This window comes from Zeus faber (assembly GCF_960531495.2).
Source record: "Zeus faber genome assembly, chromosome: 5".
In the NCBI taxonomy this organism is placed as follows: domain Eukaryota; kingdom Metazoa; phylum Chordata; class Actinopteri; order Zeiformes; family Zeidae; genus Zeus; species Zeus faber.
The window spans coordinates 14,482,411-14,499,086 of NC_137192.1; the positions used below are offsets into that span (position 1 = coordinate 14,482,411).

At 38.8% G+C, this 16,676-nt stretch overlaps 1 protein-coding gene across 1 annotated transcript; it reads right to left on the reverse strand.

Moving 5' to 3' along the window:
* Positions 1-790: 790 nt before the first annotated feature.
* slc6a11a (solute carrier family 6 member 11a) lies at positions 791-15,080 on the reverse strand. The gene is made up of 15 exons (XM_080000359.1): positions 14,932-15,080; positions 14,385-14,569; positions 12,457-12,591; positions 11,872-12,012; positions 10,279-10,366; positions 9,365-9,497; positions 8,553-8,687; positions 8,308-8,411; positions 7,982-8,106; positions 7,784-7,896; positions 7,511-7,648; positions 7,269-7,371; positions 4,129-4,229; positions 3,554-3,724; positions 791-1,807 (listed from the first exon to the last, which is right to left on the reverse strand). The coding sequence occupies exons 1-15, from the start codon at positions 14,937-14,939 to the stop codon at positions 1,658-1,660; spliced, it is 1,830 nt and encodes a 609-aa protein (XP_079856485.1). The 5' UTR covers positions 14,940-15,080; the 3' UTR covers positions 791-1,657.
* Between the last annotated feature and the right edge of the window lie 1,596 nt (positions 15,081-16,676).

Genomic DNA, 16,676 nt, shown 5'->3' on the forward strand with positions numbered 1-16,676 from the left:
AACTATGTAGCTGACACGTCCATAAACAATGGTAATTTGCCTTAAGCCCCAATTGCATTAATTAATTGAGCAGTTTTCACAAAGACAAAACAGGATCAGGTTCTGTTAAAACTCACCCTCAAAGAAGGAGCAGACCTTTCTCCAGCAGATGATCTCCCCTGACTGGTGAACTGTCCCAACGCTGTGTCCAGCACAAACTGAGGAAAACAACAGACTAAGATAGAGGCAGTGGTGAAGTGGTGCCTAGAGAAGTGGGTATACTATTATTTCTACCCAAAAAGTTGTTTTTTTTAAACGGCCTGTCCAGAAAAGAATAAACGCTCTATATTGGGCATTCTTTTCTCAAATTTCTTGCTGCTAGATGGCAATCTTTTGACTATAAATTTTATTTGGTCCCCTGGTGCATTGCCCTGGATCATATGTGGGTCATATTCTCGGGGTTTTCTGCCATTTTACACTTTAGCGTTCATGTTTTTACTTACTTAGGCCATTGAGTGAAAGGATAGTTGTTTCTAACTCAAGCCCACTGCTGGCTGCATAGGAGGGTTGAGAGAGTTACACTGGAGGAGCATGCTATCAATTCAGCAGGACATGTTATTGGAGACCAAATTGCAAATTATTTGCGCCACAGAAATACAATTTGTCTAATTTGGTTTGTGAAAGCTGCTTTAGTATAACTCATAGTGACGTATATGTTACAAACATTCACCAACTATAAAGTGTCTTGATTACACATATGAGATTTATACAGATGACATGCCAGTGAGTTACGAAAGCCTTTATTCAGGGGAACACAAGATACAAAAAATACACATTTTGACATCGTCCCTTCCTCAGGCGGTAAAGACAAACAGAGAACAAACATTCCTATACGCCACACCTGTAATGACCATATTTAACTTGTTCCAGCCCATGACAACATTAGAGTTGTCTTTTATATCTTGCTCTGAAGTGCTATTTACAGGGAAACCTTTGTCATTCTTTCTCAATTATTTGTAAAACATAGGTTTTAAAACCTGCATATTTCTGTAATACAGTAGCATAATAAAATAACATCACACTGGTTACAGAGCTTGTCTGAGATCAATTTGATATATATTCAGCAAATTGCTGTTTAATTAATAATTTCTCTATTAGTTATCATTTTGACATTCCTTTAAAGAATGTCGACAGTGCTGTCATTATAATCATAAGGAGGCAATAAGATATTATAAAAAAAAGTGCAAAGAAAATGATTACATGTACATTTATTCCTTTAAATCAAATGTGATACATCGCTCCAATTGAAATCCAGAAACCTCTAGCCATCTCACACATGGATTATTATTCCCAGGTAATTTTTTTAATTGAATTTGTAATGTAGATTAGATCTTAATTTATATTTTTGCTTTTCAGTTTTTGACAGCTTACCTGTGGAAGCAACTCCTCTTAAGAACGATTTATATTCATGATTACCACTCCTTAATAAACTACACATTGACTGTAAAGTGTTTATAGTGTAAAATGTTTTGTTTTTCATAGACATATTGGCCTATAGAATAATATTCCAAATTGAAAACAGAATCACAGAAATATAGTGATTTCTTTCTCATAATTAATAATTTAGGGCTTAAAAAAAAATGGAATCACTGTTAACACACATTAAAACTTCTGTCCGTCACACTGGCATCTCCATCTCAACTCCACCGTTCATCTTGTATTCATTGCTGGTGGTAATTAAGTTGTTATCAGGGTTCAAAGGGCATCGCTCGGGTGTGTGCTTTGTGGTATGAGTCATGTTTTCAGGATGGCAGAGCTGCTTGATGCTCTGTGGAAAAGTATTGTCAGACATTTAGATATTACTTATGATAAGCAACCTGAACATCATTTAGAATTAATCAGCTAAATGGGTTAAGTATTCTCAGAAAACATGGTTAAATAAAACAAAAAGCAAACTTTGATTGAACCCCTGTGCTATAACTTGTGGTCATACTTATCACTGCTGAGTTAAATATACAATGAATTAAAACTGGCTTCATTTATTAAAAAAAAAAAAAAGTTTTTATGGCACTCCCTGCTGCAATATAGTGACCCCACATTCACAAGCACATTTTTCGACCAATAACTGAGCACCAAAAGTTTTAAAGTTTAAGCTCCTGTTAAAATGGTATCACTTGGTTATCACTAAAACAGCAATATAGTTATGTTGGTGAGCATCTGCTTTGTTTATCATTGGTTATTATGTGATGCTTAGTTACTGACTTCATTCCCATTTTTCATTTCATGCAAATGGAGCTGTCATCTCGAGGGGGGCTTTAAGGCATTTTGGTAATAGTTTCAGGAGCCACAGTGTTATCTGTGTAATCTCCAATCAAGTGGAAAGTCACGAACGATCTATGTATGTTACATAAGCATCATATTTGTAAGAAGATAGCCCCAACTGCTCAGGGGCTATGTTGTGGAGTCTAAAACCAATGAAATAAAGAAATAAAGTACAAATAGCTTTACCAGCGGTGAAATTAAATTACATCAAAACCAGGGCGAGCTTCAGTATTTGTCCTTTGTTAATATTGTAAACAAGGCTATAGTCTAATAGGACTTTGGCTAGTGCAAACCTGCAAGCCAGTTTGAAATGACTCATCTTGCAGCAGAAGTCATTATGAACTTAATTGTAAAAGCTAAAAAAAAAAACATTAAAATCAGATACAGCAGCATGTTAGTCAGTAGGTATGGAGACCTCTGGCCAAAGGTAACATCTTTACAAAAGTGACAAGTGTGCCTCGTCTAAAAACAAAGATGCGGTACAACCACTGACTTTACGTTGTCAGCGTGCAACGAAGGCTTATCTTATATAGACCGATACTTTGTTGACCCCCAGAGGGAAATTGCAAATTAAAAATTATATAAAATACCCTGAAAATAAGAAACAGATCATGTGGTTCTCTATAACCAAAAACTGTGCTCTTGTCATCCTATAGGTCATCCACAGGACAGAGTTATTGCAGCAGTTCTTGATGATTTAAGTATTAATAAAGAGTTGCATTGCAGGTTCAGAACTTGACCTCCACTTGCAGACTAACTCTGTCTTAGATGCAATGGCATACAAATACGTGTTGTATGTCCAGGATGCTGACAGCACAGGTTAAAAATAAATAAATAAATAAATAAAAATAAAAAAAAGAAACAGATCATGTTCCCACAACATACCGATCTTATTCCCACACGCCAGTAAGGCGTGGCCACAACATAAGGATTGTGTTCCCACACGTTAATAATTTGTGTCCATGTAATATATCACGCTACCACAGGATAAATAACCCTGATTCACTTCAGCGGGTCTGCGGAAGGGAAATGAAGATACTTTGCGTACATTTTAACACTGGTGATAAAACGTGGTACCTCCGGTGACCATTGTTGCATCTCATATCTTATTTTTATCATGCAGCCCAGTAGTAGGACCTTGGGGTTAAAACACCAAATGAGGGAGATCCTAAGCATTATACAAATGACTGCTTCTGCTTGTGATCCAATTCGATTATATTTAAAAAGTATAGATGTCTTTAAGGGAACATACCTGCCATATATTCCCTTTCATTTGGGAGACCTTGAAGATGACCCACAAGGGCACCACGAACACGCAGAAGAGTCCGAGGCACCAGCCCAACGCGTAGGCCCAGTTTGGATACACATAGGTTTTGTTGAACTTCAGAGGATTGTACTTTACCAATGAAAAGACAAAGGTGCCCTGAAGGAAGCAAAATGATCACGCTATTTCATGCAAGAATGGAATCGAGTTTAAAGTCACTTTTAAGAATATGGAGGGGGACAATCAAACATAGTTCCCTGAATATAACATAAGCATTCAGTTGATGGTAAGCTTCATCATCATTTGGAAAATAAGAGAAAAACGATTAGTAAATGTATACATTTATAAAAATCTTATGACGTCAAAACTATTCACTAATTTGTCTTTGGTTGTTTCTGTGATTCAAAACCCGAGAAATTAAATGTTCCATAATATTAAAGTAAAATAAAATACTGATGCAAATATATTTCATCTAAAATAATTGAGATGACTTTTTTTTTTTCCTATTTTTCATTATTTACATGGAATAGAATTCTGCTAAATAGAACAACACGGCTACTTACCAGACAAACTGCAGGAGTCACATAACGCCAACAATATTTCATTATTGGCCCAGGACGATAGCCAACCATGTCTTCAATGTTGTCATAGAGACGATCTCCGCCTGGACATTAAATGGAGATTGTTCAATTGTGCCATCAAAAGTGAAGCTATTGAATGCAAGAATTAGATGATAGATCTCATAAGAACATTCAACTCATTTGGGAAAAATCATCACTACAGAAATGGAAAATCGTTACGTAAAAACAGCCTTGACTGGTGTTTGGTATCTACTCCATCACAGTGGGCTTCAAAGGTCTGTTTGTCATTTGAGATTGTACCAGATATTTGTACTGTGGTGAACTAGTAGATTTGACACTGATGGAATGGCACTGACCTCTATCAACCTTGTCTCACACTTTTTCGTGCTCATAGTCGCGAAAATTAATCTGTTGAAATGTCCCGGAGCACGTTTGTCCGACATTTTTTGGGTGGCACGGGTGTATTCAAATTTAAAATGCATGGGTTTAAATTTCGTTCTGACGAGCGCGAATATAGGCGGGATGCCGGATTTGCTTTTTTTCTCTATTGAACGGTCCATCAAATTCAAGGTTGGGCGAGAATTGATTGAATTGGTTATAATTTTGTTTTGTGGAGCACGGAAAAATGTCAGACAATCGCGCTCCGGGACACGATTCAATCCTTTTCGTGGCTATGAGCGCGGAAAAAGCGTGAGACCGGCTTTGCCTCCGTACTCGGACGTCCAGGTGATAATGAACATGGTGGAACAGTGTCAGGATTGCATTGGCGGCTCCAATTTCCTGTTGTGTGAGCAAACTAAAAAGGATCCACTGTAGCCTGTGCACTCTGTTTAATTTGTGAACGCAGCGGACATTCCAAACATACGGCAACACAGAACCTGGGGTTGTTACGTGGCAGACAGTGTGACTTCCACAGCTCTGGCACTGCGCAGTACGCTCCGTCGACGAACAATTAGATCAATTACCGAAAACCCGAGCCGGTGGAGCATCACAGGGTTATAGTATGCCATTGCTCAAATGATCTGGACTAAAAGCCTTATTCAGTTTCAACTATTTTATGGGCCATATCAACTTCCTCGACTCTTAACAATACTTTGCCGCTGTCCTTTGTTTATAACAGAATAACGTCGTACTGTTCTGTTTGGGATTCATATTTGTGAAACCTACGAAAAAAAGGTGTTGAGAGACTCAACACCATACAATTTACAATTGCTCAACTCTTATATTGAGTCTTGTTTTCGTAAGAATTTAAGAATTTAGGGCTTAAAAAAAATGGAATGTAAGATGTAAGAAAAAATGTAAGAATTTTTAAAGTTGGTCTTCATTAGTCAACATTTTATCCCATCAAACAGACTCAACGAAGACCAATGCAAAAATCAATGGCTTGTCATTTTTTTATTTCTTTGGAATGTCTCTTTGAGCATTCTGCTGCTTAATGCTTTGACACAAATGTTTGACGGGGCTTTGTGTTTTCTTTTGAACACCGCTATTACAGGAGAAAACAATTACGTGTTTTAAAGTAACCCAGAGTTTGTGAAAACTTTTTTACTCATATTTGAGTTATTAACTTAATTGATACTTTAACTTGTAATCAGGTAAAATATTTGCCAAGTAATCGCCCGTGGGAATGTATTCACGTACTGTATATTGTAGATGTAGTGACCTGTGAATTCCAGAGATTCATTTCAATTTATGGTTGTAAATTGTATAGAGCATTACTAGCTTTACACAATGCCAATGGAATCGAACACTGTTCACACCACTCTCAGGGCAAGGAGCTATTGGAAATATCAACTTAGAAATGGAGGGACCATACTTTAAATACCGAGCCAATGGCTATTTGAAAGGAATTATGAAAATGTATTTGATTGACTGATTTGAATTGAAAGGAAGATCACAACTTTATGACAAATAACACAAATACAGGTACTCCTCACTTAACAACCTAGCTGTTAACGACCATTCAGACTTACGACCAGCTCTCTGACTAGTCTGTATTGTCACTGTGCACAATACCACGGCGTGCGCGGCGTCTCAGCGTCAAGCATCTCATCATGCGTCACCCTTTATATACTACATACACTATATACACTATATATACAGTGCATCCGGAAAGTATTCACACCCCTTCACTTCCTAACATTGTTATGTTACAGCCTTATTCCAAAATGGATTAAATTCCTTTTTTTCCTCATCAATCTACACACCATACACCAACACCCCATAATGACAAAGCGAAAAAGGTTTAGAAATTTTTGCAAATGTATTAAAAATAAAAAGGTGAAATATCACATGTATATACACTACTCACAAAAAGTTAGGGATATTTGGCTTTCAGGTGACATTTATGGAAAATGTAAAAGTTCAAGCTACAGTGATATTACATCATGAAAGTAGGGCATTTAAGTAGAAGCATGCAATGGTGATTTCCTCATCTCAAACAATTTATTGAAACAAAAGCCAACAACAGTGGTGGGTTTACCACAACAAAAAATGTCGGTTAAATGTGCCTGGAGTTGAGTAGCATTCATCATCCGGTTCCGCAGGGCAATGTTCACAATGAAGCGCTCGTCAGTGTGGGATGTGGCCAAAGGACGTCCACTTCTATGCTTTTCTGTGACTCTTCCAGTCTCTGTATCTCTGTTACAACCTGCTGATGACACTCTGTGACACTCTAAGCTCAGTGGCCACTTCCCTCTGAGAACATCCTGTTTAAAGCCTCACAGTGGCGAGGTACTGTTGATCAATTGTTAGGTGTCGTCTTGGTCTCATGATGTCAAAATGTGAACAGCATGATGAAGAGGACTGTTTAAATACCAATTCTAATCGAACCAGGAAATGTATTGGTCGATTCATGGATCAAACACCTGTTGTGAATTTTGCCGTTCAGCTCCTTGTTAGAGTCAGCAAGTTGTGCAAAAAGTACTGAAACATTGAACAGTTGGACATGTGCATTCAAAAGTTTAGAGAAGGTCAAATTAAGTTCACCTGTAAAGGTTATAGTGCATTTTAGGTTCATCCTGAAATTTCACCCAAAAGCCAAATATCCCGAACTTTTTGTGAGTAGTGTATGTATTCTCATCTCTGATCTCTGATAATGATAGATAAATGTAAGAACTTACCATATATCCAACCAATTGCTATTGATTGGCAGACTGAAAGAAGAAGGAGATTGTTGCCACTGCAAACATAATGGTCAAAAAGCTGAAGAAAGTATAATCCTCCCTGCAAGGAGAGAAAGGGACGACCCATGTGAATGAGGATTTCCCCCCACATTGCTCCTAATTGGTGGGAGGATATAACTGGGGAAATGAACCAGCGAGGCGGTGGGGGTGGTGGTGGTGCTGGGTTCCGCTGTTCGTACCTGTGTCACCAGGAGGAGGCCGAGCAGAAAGCAGACGGAGCAGAGACACAGCAGCAGCAACTCCCGGCGGTAGCCTCGTCGAAACACCGCAGGGAACATGTCTGTCACCGATGTCATCAGGCACTCGAGACTGACAAACTGTGAACAGGTCATGAACTAGTGAGCATTAAACTGTCCAGGAAACAATCCGGCCGTAACGCTTCAGGTGTGGGGACATTTATAGGTTGTTTTTTTTCCTTTGTTTTTTTTTTGTACAATCCATTCTTAGCTCACCTGTGTGTCTGCACCGAGTAAGATAACCATAACGAAGAAGCATATCGCCCACAGCTGAGGGAGAGGCATCATGGCCACTGCCCGAGGATAGGCGATGAACGCCAAGCCAGGTCCTGCGGTCAAGATTAAGCTTGTGTAAGTACAACCCCTAAAATGACTTGAACTTGTTAAATATATTTCCCACATCATTTCTCTCACCGGTAGCTGCCACTTCAGAAATGGGCAGTCCCTGTTCATAGGACATGAAGCCCAACACGGAGAAGATGGCAAAGCCAGCCACAAAGCTGGAGGCACCGTTCACCAAACACAGAATAAAAGTGTCCCTGGAAGAGAGAAACACTCGCATCATATCACAGTGCATTCGGCGCGTGTCCGCTATTTGTTTATCTGTACATGTTAAATTGTGGGAGAGGACGATAAGGAATGACATTAAGAGAAACAAAAACGTTTTTGAGCCCCTGGGTGCAGTTGATGGATGGTGCACACAGGGAGAAATACATCTGAAAACATAAATATCGACATACTTGTAGCAATCATTGTTATACTGGTTGTAGCTTCCCAGGGCAGTCAGGCTCCCCTGACAAATGCCAAAAGAGAAAAGCACCTGGGCACCAGCGTCCATCCACACCTGCGGGCAAAGGCAGACTCGTTGCAGTCGGAGCCACGATTAGAGTTTGTACATGTGAGAAAGTCCATTCCCTTGAAATTCCCACTGAAAAAGGCCCCTGTGTGCCAGTGGCGAGGTTCGACTCGGTGCCTTGTTACTTACTTGAGGGTCGAGCAACCTTATTGGGTCAGGATAGAGATAGAAGGCCAGGCCGTCCTTGGCTCCGGGCAAAGTGAGGCCTCTGACTAACAGAACCAGCAGCATGGCATAAGGAAAGGTGGCGGTGAAGTACACCACCTGGAAAAGAGAAGAAGCTGCATTTTGTTTCTGTTGTTACCACAATTCACCTCTTCTATCCATCGTCATTGCAATTGGAAATGTCAAGGTTCCGTTAATTTTTGGAAGTTGTGCTGTAATAATAAACTCTAAGAAAGAAAACACAATTTTTGAAATATATTTAAAGACTTTGGGTAGAATGTGAAATAGCACAGTGCATTGACAAATGCCACCAAATGAGTCCAACAGCACTAAAATTATACGGAAATATTTTAGGTGTTCTCAACTTGAAATTGAGATATTAACAAGTACATTTTATGTCAAGAAAAAAGAAAAGGGAAAGAAATTCATTTTTTTTTTTTTAAGTTAATCCAATGACTCCAATCCAATGATTTTTTTTTTTCAGTGAGGGATAGTTGGAGAGATGCAGGTAACTGCATTACTTGTGCAATTTAACTCTAAACTTAACTCTTGGACACCCATCATCAAACATATTTTTAACCATTATACATTGTCCTGCTTCATTCCAATGCCCTCTTAAATGTCTTTATGTAACAAAGGACACGCAAACAAATCCATCAACACCACTCACTGCAATCCACACATTCGATCATCTACACGTCGCTACACGCCACCGCACGCACACACATCAATTCTCATTCTAACTTCTTTCTCATTTTCTCTGTTCAAGGTTCTACCTTTCCAGTAGACTTCACTCCCTTCCAAACACAGAAGTAGCACAGTATCCAAGCAAGTAGGAGACATAAGGCCAACTCCCACCTGAGGCTGCCAATTTCCTCAATCCCATCGGATATTTTCAGTACTTGTCTCCTGAAAAGAAATTCAATGTTTCTGTTTCCATCGAAGAGAAAAAAATGGAAACCAAGCATGAAAACTTTCAGGGATTACCTGAAAGAAATAAAACTACGGATATCCCAAAAAAGAAACTGAGAGAGTGAAACAGTACGAAAAAGTTAAAAAGCAGCCTTGCCATAAGACTTTGTTTTTGTTTTAGTATTTTAAATAACCCCAAACAAACTAATGTTTGTTCTGTCTGAAGCCATAGGAGAGAAGCTTGAGAAGTGGGAGCTTTTGGAATAATGATCGCAACACACTCACTACTTTGCAAATGTATACAGACTACTACATACTTTATTTGAAATAACTTCAACCCAATAGCCCAATCAGGGCTTGTTGTCAAGAACCAGTCCCAAATTAACTAAACTGACTAAACGAACTAAATTAACGCTGGACTCAAATGGAAATGCAACTTTTTTTTTCATGCTTCCCTGTCGCTGTCAATCTCAACTTAAGACAAAATTCAGTTCCCGGGGTTGTCAATGGCGGGCCCGCTCTGGGAGAATCATCAACAATTCTGCTAAGAAGAGAGATACGGTCCACAAATAGGAACAAGTTCGATTTTTGTGCGTAGTCTTGTTATGGCAGATTGATTCATACAGTAAGGACAAATACGGGAATGAGAAAAAAAAATTATATGAAGTAGAGTCGAAAAGCTGTCATTATCATCACTTTTATCATTATCACTTTAAAATAAGAACAATTTCAGAAGGTATGAAGTTAATTTCAAAAGGAAAATGTACATATTACTTACTCCCAAAATTCGGTCGCTGGTGATGTTGAGTTTAAAGGTGCCGTCCAGTTGGACGATGCATTTCTTTTATCAAATTCTACGCAGGCATCTAAAAGACAAGAGGATTTGGGTATTTCTTATGAAAGTCAAAAACGAAGCAAATCTTTCATACAAAAGTATTTTCTTCGATTACGGTATAGTAGAAAAGCTGAAGACCTCAGCAAACTGTCCTGAACACATCTTTACAGTTAACTGGCCAATTTAACTGCTTCAGTTTTGGAATGTACATTATTGTGTTAAGGACTTGCTCTACGGGACTACTAACAAACAATAATATGGCTTTCTATAACATTTCTATTCCCGTCCTAGAACAACAATTTAGAATACTTCAACGGGACAACAAAGTTCAGCAGCCTCCGGACACCTGTGAAAAAACATGACATGATCTAATACAGGTACTCCTCACTGAACCACCTACCTGTTTAATGACTGTTTGGACTCACGACCAGCTCTCCGACCAGTCTGTGTTGTACCGCAACGTCTCAGCGTCAAGCATCTCATCACGCATCACCCTTTATATACTACATACACTATTTATACACTATATATACTATATATACATTATATACTAAATACACTGTATATACTATATATATATATATATATATATATATACTATATTGCACTATATATACATGTTATACTAAATACACTATATATAGTATATACACTGTATATACTATATATATACACTATATACACTATATAAACTATATAGACTGTATAAATCTCATCACCGTTCTCAGTCTCAGTGTGGTTCCTGCAGTGTTTAATGACTGTTTGGACTTACGACCAGCTCTCTGACCAGTCTGTGTTGTACGTTGCGTACAATACCACAACGTCTCAGCGTCAAGCATCTCATCACGCATCACCCTTTATATACTACATACACTATATACATTATATATACTATATATACACTTTAAATACTATATACACTATATATACTATATACACTATACTGTATATACATTATATACTATATACACTTTATATAGTATATACACTGTATATACTATATATATATATATATATATATATATATATATATATATATACACACACTATATACACTATATAAACTGTATAAATCTCATACCCGTTCTCAGTCTCAGTGTGGTTCCCGCAGTCTGTCAGTATTCACTACACTAGCATTCACAATGGCCATGCCCCCTTACCGTGAAATAACACAAGTCCTCACTTATCCACTAATTCACTTAACGACCTGGTCCTAGGAACGGGACTTGTAAAGTGAGGAGTACCGTAGTAGTGTATTGCTATATTCTTTGACAAATAAATTACAATTTGAGAATATTTTGGGAATGACTATTGTTGTTTTCATAAGACATTTAGAAACAATAAAGAAACATTTGATAAAATCACTAGTAATTGTGGTATTATGACCCAGCAGGTAGAGAGGCATGACTAGAACAGTCTATGAAATTCAGAAAATGATCCACATACATGGGCCTTTGCTGTGTTTTAAAACGAGCAAAGAAAAGACATCCAGATAAGGCAGAATAAACCCGATCTAACCTCCCGTGCCTTCCCTACCTGTGTTCCAGTCGTTCCTGCAGCTGGCCCAGGGAACCTCGCTGCTAAAAGACGAGAACAGGTAGAAGAAGGCCCAGGCCTGGATGATGATGTACGACACCGCCGCGTATGCAATCACGATCTGGGTGGCATAACCGATCCCTGAGAAGCAATATTCAAACAGCCTTTTAATAAAAAGAGCCACAACCGTCCATAATAAAACAGCACATAAGCTCCTCAATAAACTGATGTGCAAATCGTTCTGTACAAAACAAAATTCCTTTTTTTTATGCGATTTGGATGTGATTTTTATTTGATTTATTTATCACATTAAAAACCCATAGCACATGTGAATTGCATATATGGTGCTTACGCTAAAACAACAACAACGACGACGACAACAAATCTGCATAAAACGTCTGAAATGAATCCCTAGCAGAAAAAATACAACCAGACTTGACGGTTCCAGGGCCACATGAGAAAACTGTCTCAAGATAAATACATTTTTATATTCAAAAAACGTCAAACTCAATGATCAAATTTAATATCGCACATTACATAGACAACATGGTATCGGTCAAGGAACAGCGGGGAGGAGAGGTGAACCTTCGAACAGAGGACAGAAGTGCCTCCAGCATGTGATGCAGCCCTGGGATGTATACTGGCCCATGGCCGTCTCCAGGAGGAACATGGGGATTCCGCACGACAGCAGGAACAGCACGTATGGAATCAGGAAGGCGCCTGTGAACAACACGCCTCAGGTTAAAGGAGGATTAGAATGATGTCGCTTTAGGTTGATCAGGGTCGTGTCTGCGCCCCGACGCGGGATTTGCATCTATCGGATTTGCAAATCAAGTGAGAGGCCACGTGTGTGTCCCGAACGGTGGTTTTGGGTATTTGGCGAGTTGAATTTGACTGGGCCGACTCATCTGAGGCTGCTTGTGTTGTGATGGCCTCTCAGACGCGAAGTGCACTGCAGCAGTGATATGATGACTCATGGTTGAATCGCTGTTGTTTTGTCTGCTAACAACAGTGTCATACTCAGTGTGGCGACGCCAATAAAAACAACTTGATTAGAAAATACGGGAAGATCTCAGAAGCTTCAATTATTCCTCAAAGTCGAAGAAAACTTGTTTCGCATTTTTTTTTTTTTGCGAGTGGAGGCCTGCTGTCAGAATCTAGAACAACTTAAAATGGACTAAATGACAGCATATGGGTTTTTTTTAAATGGTGTTAAATATTTACTTTGAGTTCATGACTTCCTTTTTTTATGGTTTCAGTGAGTCACCGCCATGAATAAGAAATGGCACCATAGTATGTAGTATGAAATACATAGTATGTGGTATGAAGTACATAGTATGTAGTATGAAGTACATAGTATGTGGTATGAAGTACATAGTATGTAGTATGAAGTACGTAGTATGTAGAATGAAGTACATAGTATGTAGTATGCCATTTTTAAATCCAGGAAGTGTCTACCGGAATGGATCAAAATTGGCCTTGGGGGACTTATGCAGATCACAAGCCTTTGCCCAAATATGCACTTAATAATCCAAGGAAAACTATTGAGTAATTAAGTTCATGTGAAAGTTTCACACAGTTCATCCTCCCTGTGGCAATCAGCGATTTAAAGATGACAGTTATCTGCCCACGTCACCCTCCTTAATGCCCCAGGATCTTTCCAGATAAAACGGTCATTGTTCTAACAGTCAGCTAACACCGTATCACAAGTAAGGGATTGTCCAAATACCTGACGTCTCATTTTCAAAAACAAACAAACAAACAAACAAACAAATATACAAACAAATAAATAATAATAGAAAATAAAAAGGCCCGCCTCCCCAATCTTACCAACTGATGCGCCCCTCAAACACCCCGTACCTTCCCCGTCCATCGAATTAACTCTTAAATATTTTATGCTTGAACATGTTTTTCTAAATGGAACATCATCACTGGAAGGCGTCTGCCCGGCGTACTCTCATTTCAAGGAAATAAAAAAATAAACTTTGAATAAAGAGTAAAAAATAAAAAGTTGTAACATTTACCAGTCCTGGTTTCCCCATCCCTCCCAGTAACATCTGATCCATTGTTTTATGCCCCGACACCTTCGATATTTGCCACAGCTTTTAAAATTACAACAATATAAAAAAAAACCTCATCTGTGAAAAGGAGACTTTTTCCTCATATTCAAACAAACAATCCAAATTTCATCAATTATTTTGAAGGAATTGTGGAATGAAAAAAAAAAAAAAAAAAGTCTCTCCCACACTCATCTATTTTTGGATCCGAAAGGATCAAAAAGTCAAACAAAGGCGAAGGAAATGACTTTGTGACTTGAGAGACTTATCGAGGTGGGTTCAGAAAACACAAAGCCTCCAGATCCATGTCCGTTCTGTCATGTTTAACTTCCTCATTTGTTGGGATTAGGGTCGCGGAACGAGTTATGTGACCTTGCCGGATACAACACGTGCAAGTTGTTGTTTTTTGTTTTTTTTTGCCTTTAAACAGTTGTGGACTCTCAGGATCTCGCTTACCTCCTCCGTTTTTGTAACACAAATAAGGAAACCGCCAGAGGTTCCCCAGCCCCACCAAGGTTCCTGCCACGGCCAGCAGGAACTCCAGCTTGTTCGCCCACTGGCCACGGTCTAGGAGCAGTTGGCCTTTCTTCACCGCACTGTTGTCCAGAGTCCCTTCGGGGCAGCTTCTTTTAGGGAATTCCCTTTTCATGTTCACACACACACACACACACACACACACACGGACACAGAAGCGTCAAAGATACTGTGTGGCTTTAACTCAAGCCTGGAGTCAAGTCTGCAGCCAGACAGGAGATAGCCAGACTACCACTGTTCCAGTCCATGCACAGAGATTAAAAAAAAAAAAACGAAAACTCACCAGCTGACCATTACTGATGAGTAATGGTCCTCATATACACTTTATTTATTTATTGTTGAAACTTAGCATGCAGAATCAGCAGGAATGGAACGTTTGTTTTTATTTTTCCAGAGCCACAATTTGTGAGAAGAAAAACAAATTAGATTTCAAAAATAGCACTCAGTAAATACACAGCAAAGTACTTACACCTCCATTACAAAGCCCTTTCTCCCCGAGGATGTTTGCAGCAACAACAAGGTGATCAGTATTCCTCTCAGCCAGGGCTCACCATAGGGACACCACAAAGACAAGATGTCATGAGCAGAGCGACGACAGGAAACAAATAAGCATTTGGATTTTTCCCTGCTACACGCAATGAGTCGATTCTCCCTCCCCCCTGTCCTGCACTTGGCGAAGTGGCTCAAACTCAACCATTGCCTTGTTAAAAAAAAAAAAAAAAAAAAAAAAAAAAAAAACACACACACACACACACACACACACAACCCCCAGGCATGGCACTTTCTTGCTGTATTTTTCCACTGTGACATGAGTGGCTTGAGTCTTTGAGACTGGCTCAGTTGCTAACAACTAAACCAAATCAGCTGAGCCGTCTCTGGTATGGCAGAGCTTATAATTAGACCTCAGTTATTTGATAATTGGGAACTCTTAGGGCTTTAATCAAAGATATAAAACAATTTCAATCGCCACTAAATTGTGAACTTTATATAATCCAGATAGATTTTCAGACTTATCCCCATGAGACAGATACTATGGCAGAAAAGGATCCGGGTGCCTTAGGAATGAAAAAGAACATTTGCCAAAGAAAGAGGGAATCCTTCATTATTTAGCCGCAAACTTATTATTATTATTATTTTTTTTTTTTAATCTTGTCAGTGGCGTAAGGCAAGTGGATTGTGAACACCACGGCTGAGAGGCTTTGAACTACCAGCCACTGTGCAAAATTCTGTGGAAAACTGGAAAATTCAGTTAATCAGGTTTCATGTAGACCTTCAGCATTCGGGGAGGAAAAAAGGAAAAGAGACAAACCGTGGCAAAACAGTTTTGTGACGTAATCCATTGTCTATCTACCTGTGTTCTGTTACGACTAAATCAATTATTAAGATGAGGTTTACTTAAGCTCCTCGGGACTTACATTACCGACATTAAATAAAGTAGAAACAATAAAAGCTCTGCTTTATTTGTGAATCTCCTCTTTTGATACAATGATAATCAGATAACCATAAAACATGACAGACAGAGCAACACAACAAGACATGACAACTATGTAAGGCATCTATTTACAGTTTGCTGGAAAATTCTAGTACTAACAGGGACCATGCTCTCTGTACATCAAACCATTAAAACTGGTTACAGACAGGCAAACACCGAGTGCATGCTGAAAAGGTCATATTCACCTGCAAAAGCAATTCGTAAAATTCTTAAATTAATCACATTATTGATTTCTGGTTTTATGCAAAGATGGGAAACATAACTATGTCCACACAGAAAGCCATTTATCCTGGGCAGTTTGATCAGCTACAGACACCAAATGAAACCCACCCCATATGAACAAAACCAAAACTTGTTGATACATGGGGATGTGGGTCACTTGTGCCTTTCTCAGCTGCTTCTTTGAACAGATAAATACAATAAAATGAACAATAAAGCACACTGAAAAGGTACATAACCAATACCTGTTATTCTTGGATGTCTGTTTGAAAATAAAAAACAAAATACATTGTTGCCAACATAACATTCATCTGGCAAAGCCTAATTAAAGTTAAGTATGTAGTAGTAGTACAAGTAGGTAAGTTTAAAAAAAGGAGAACCTGCTTTACTGTAAATGAGCAACGGGATGGTTTCCAGCATTGCTCATTCCATTGTATTTATTTTTCTTCTATGGGCACAGCTGGGATCTGAGAATAGCAAAACAGTATGTGGTGGAATGAAGT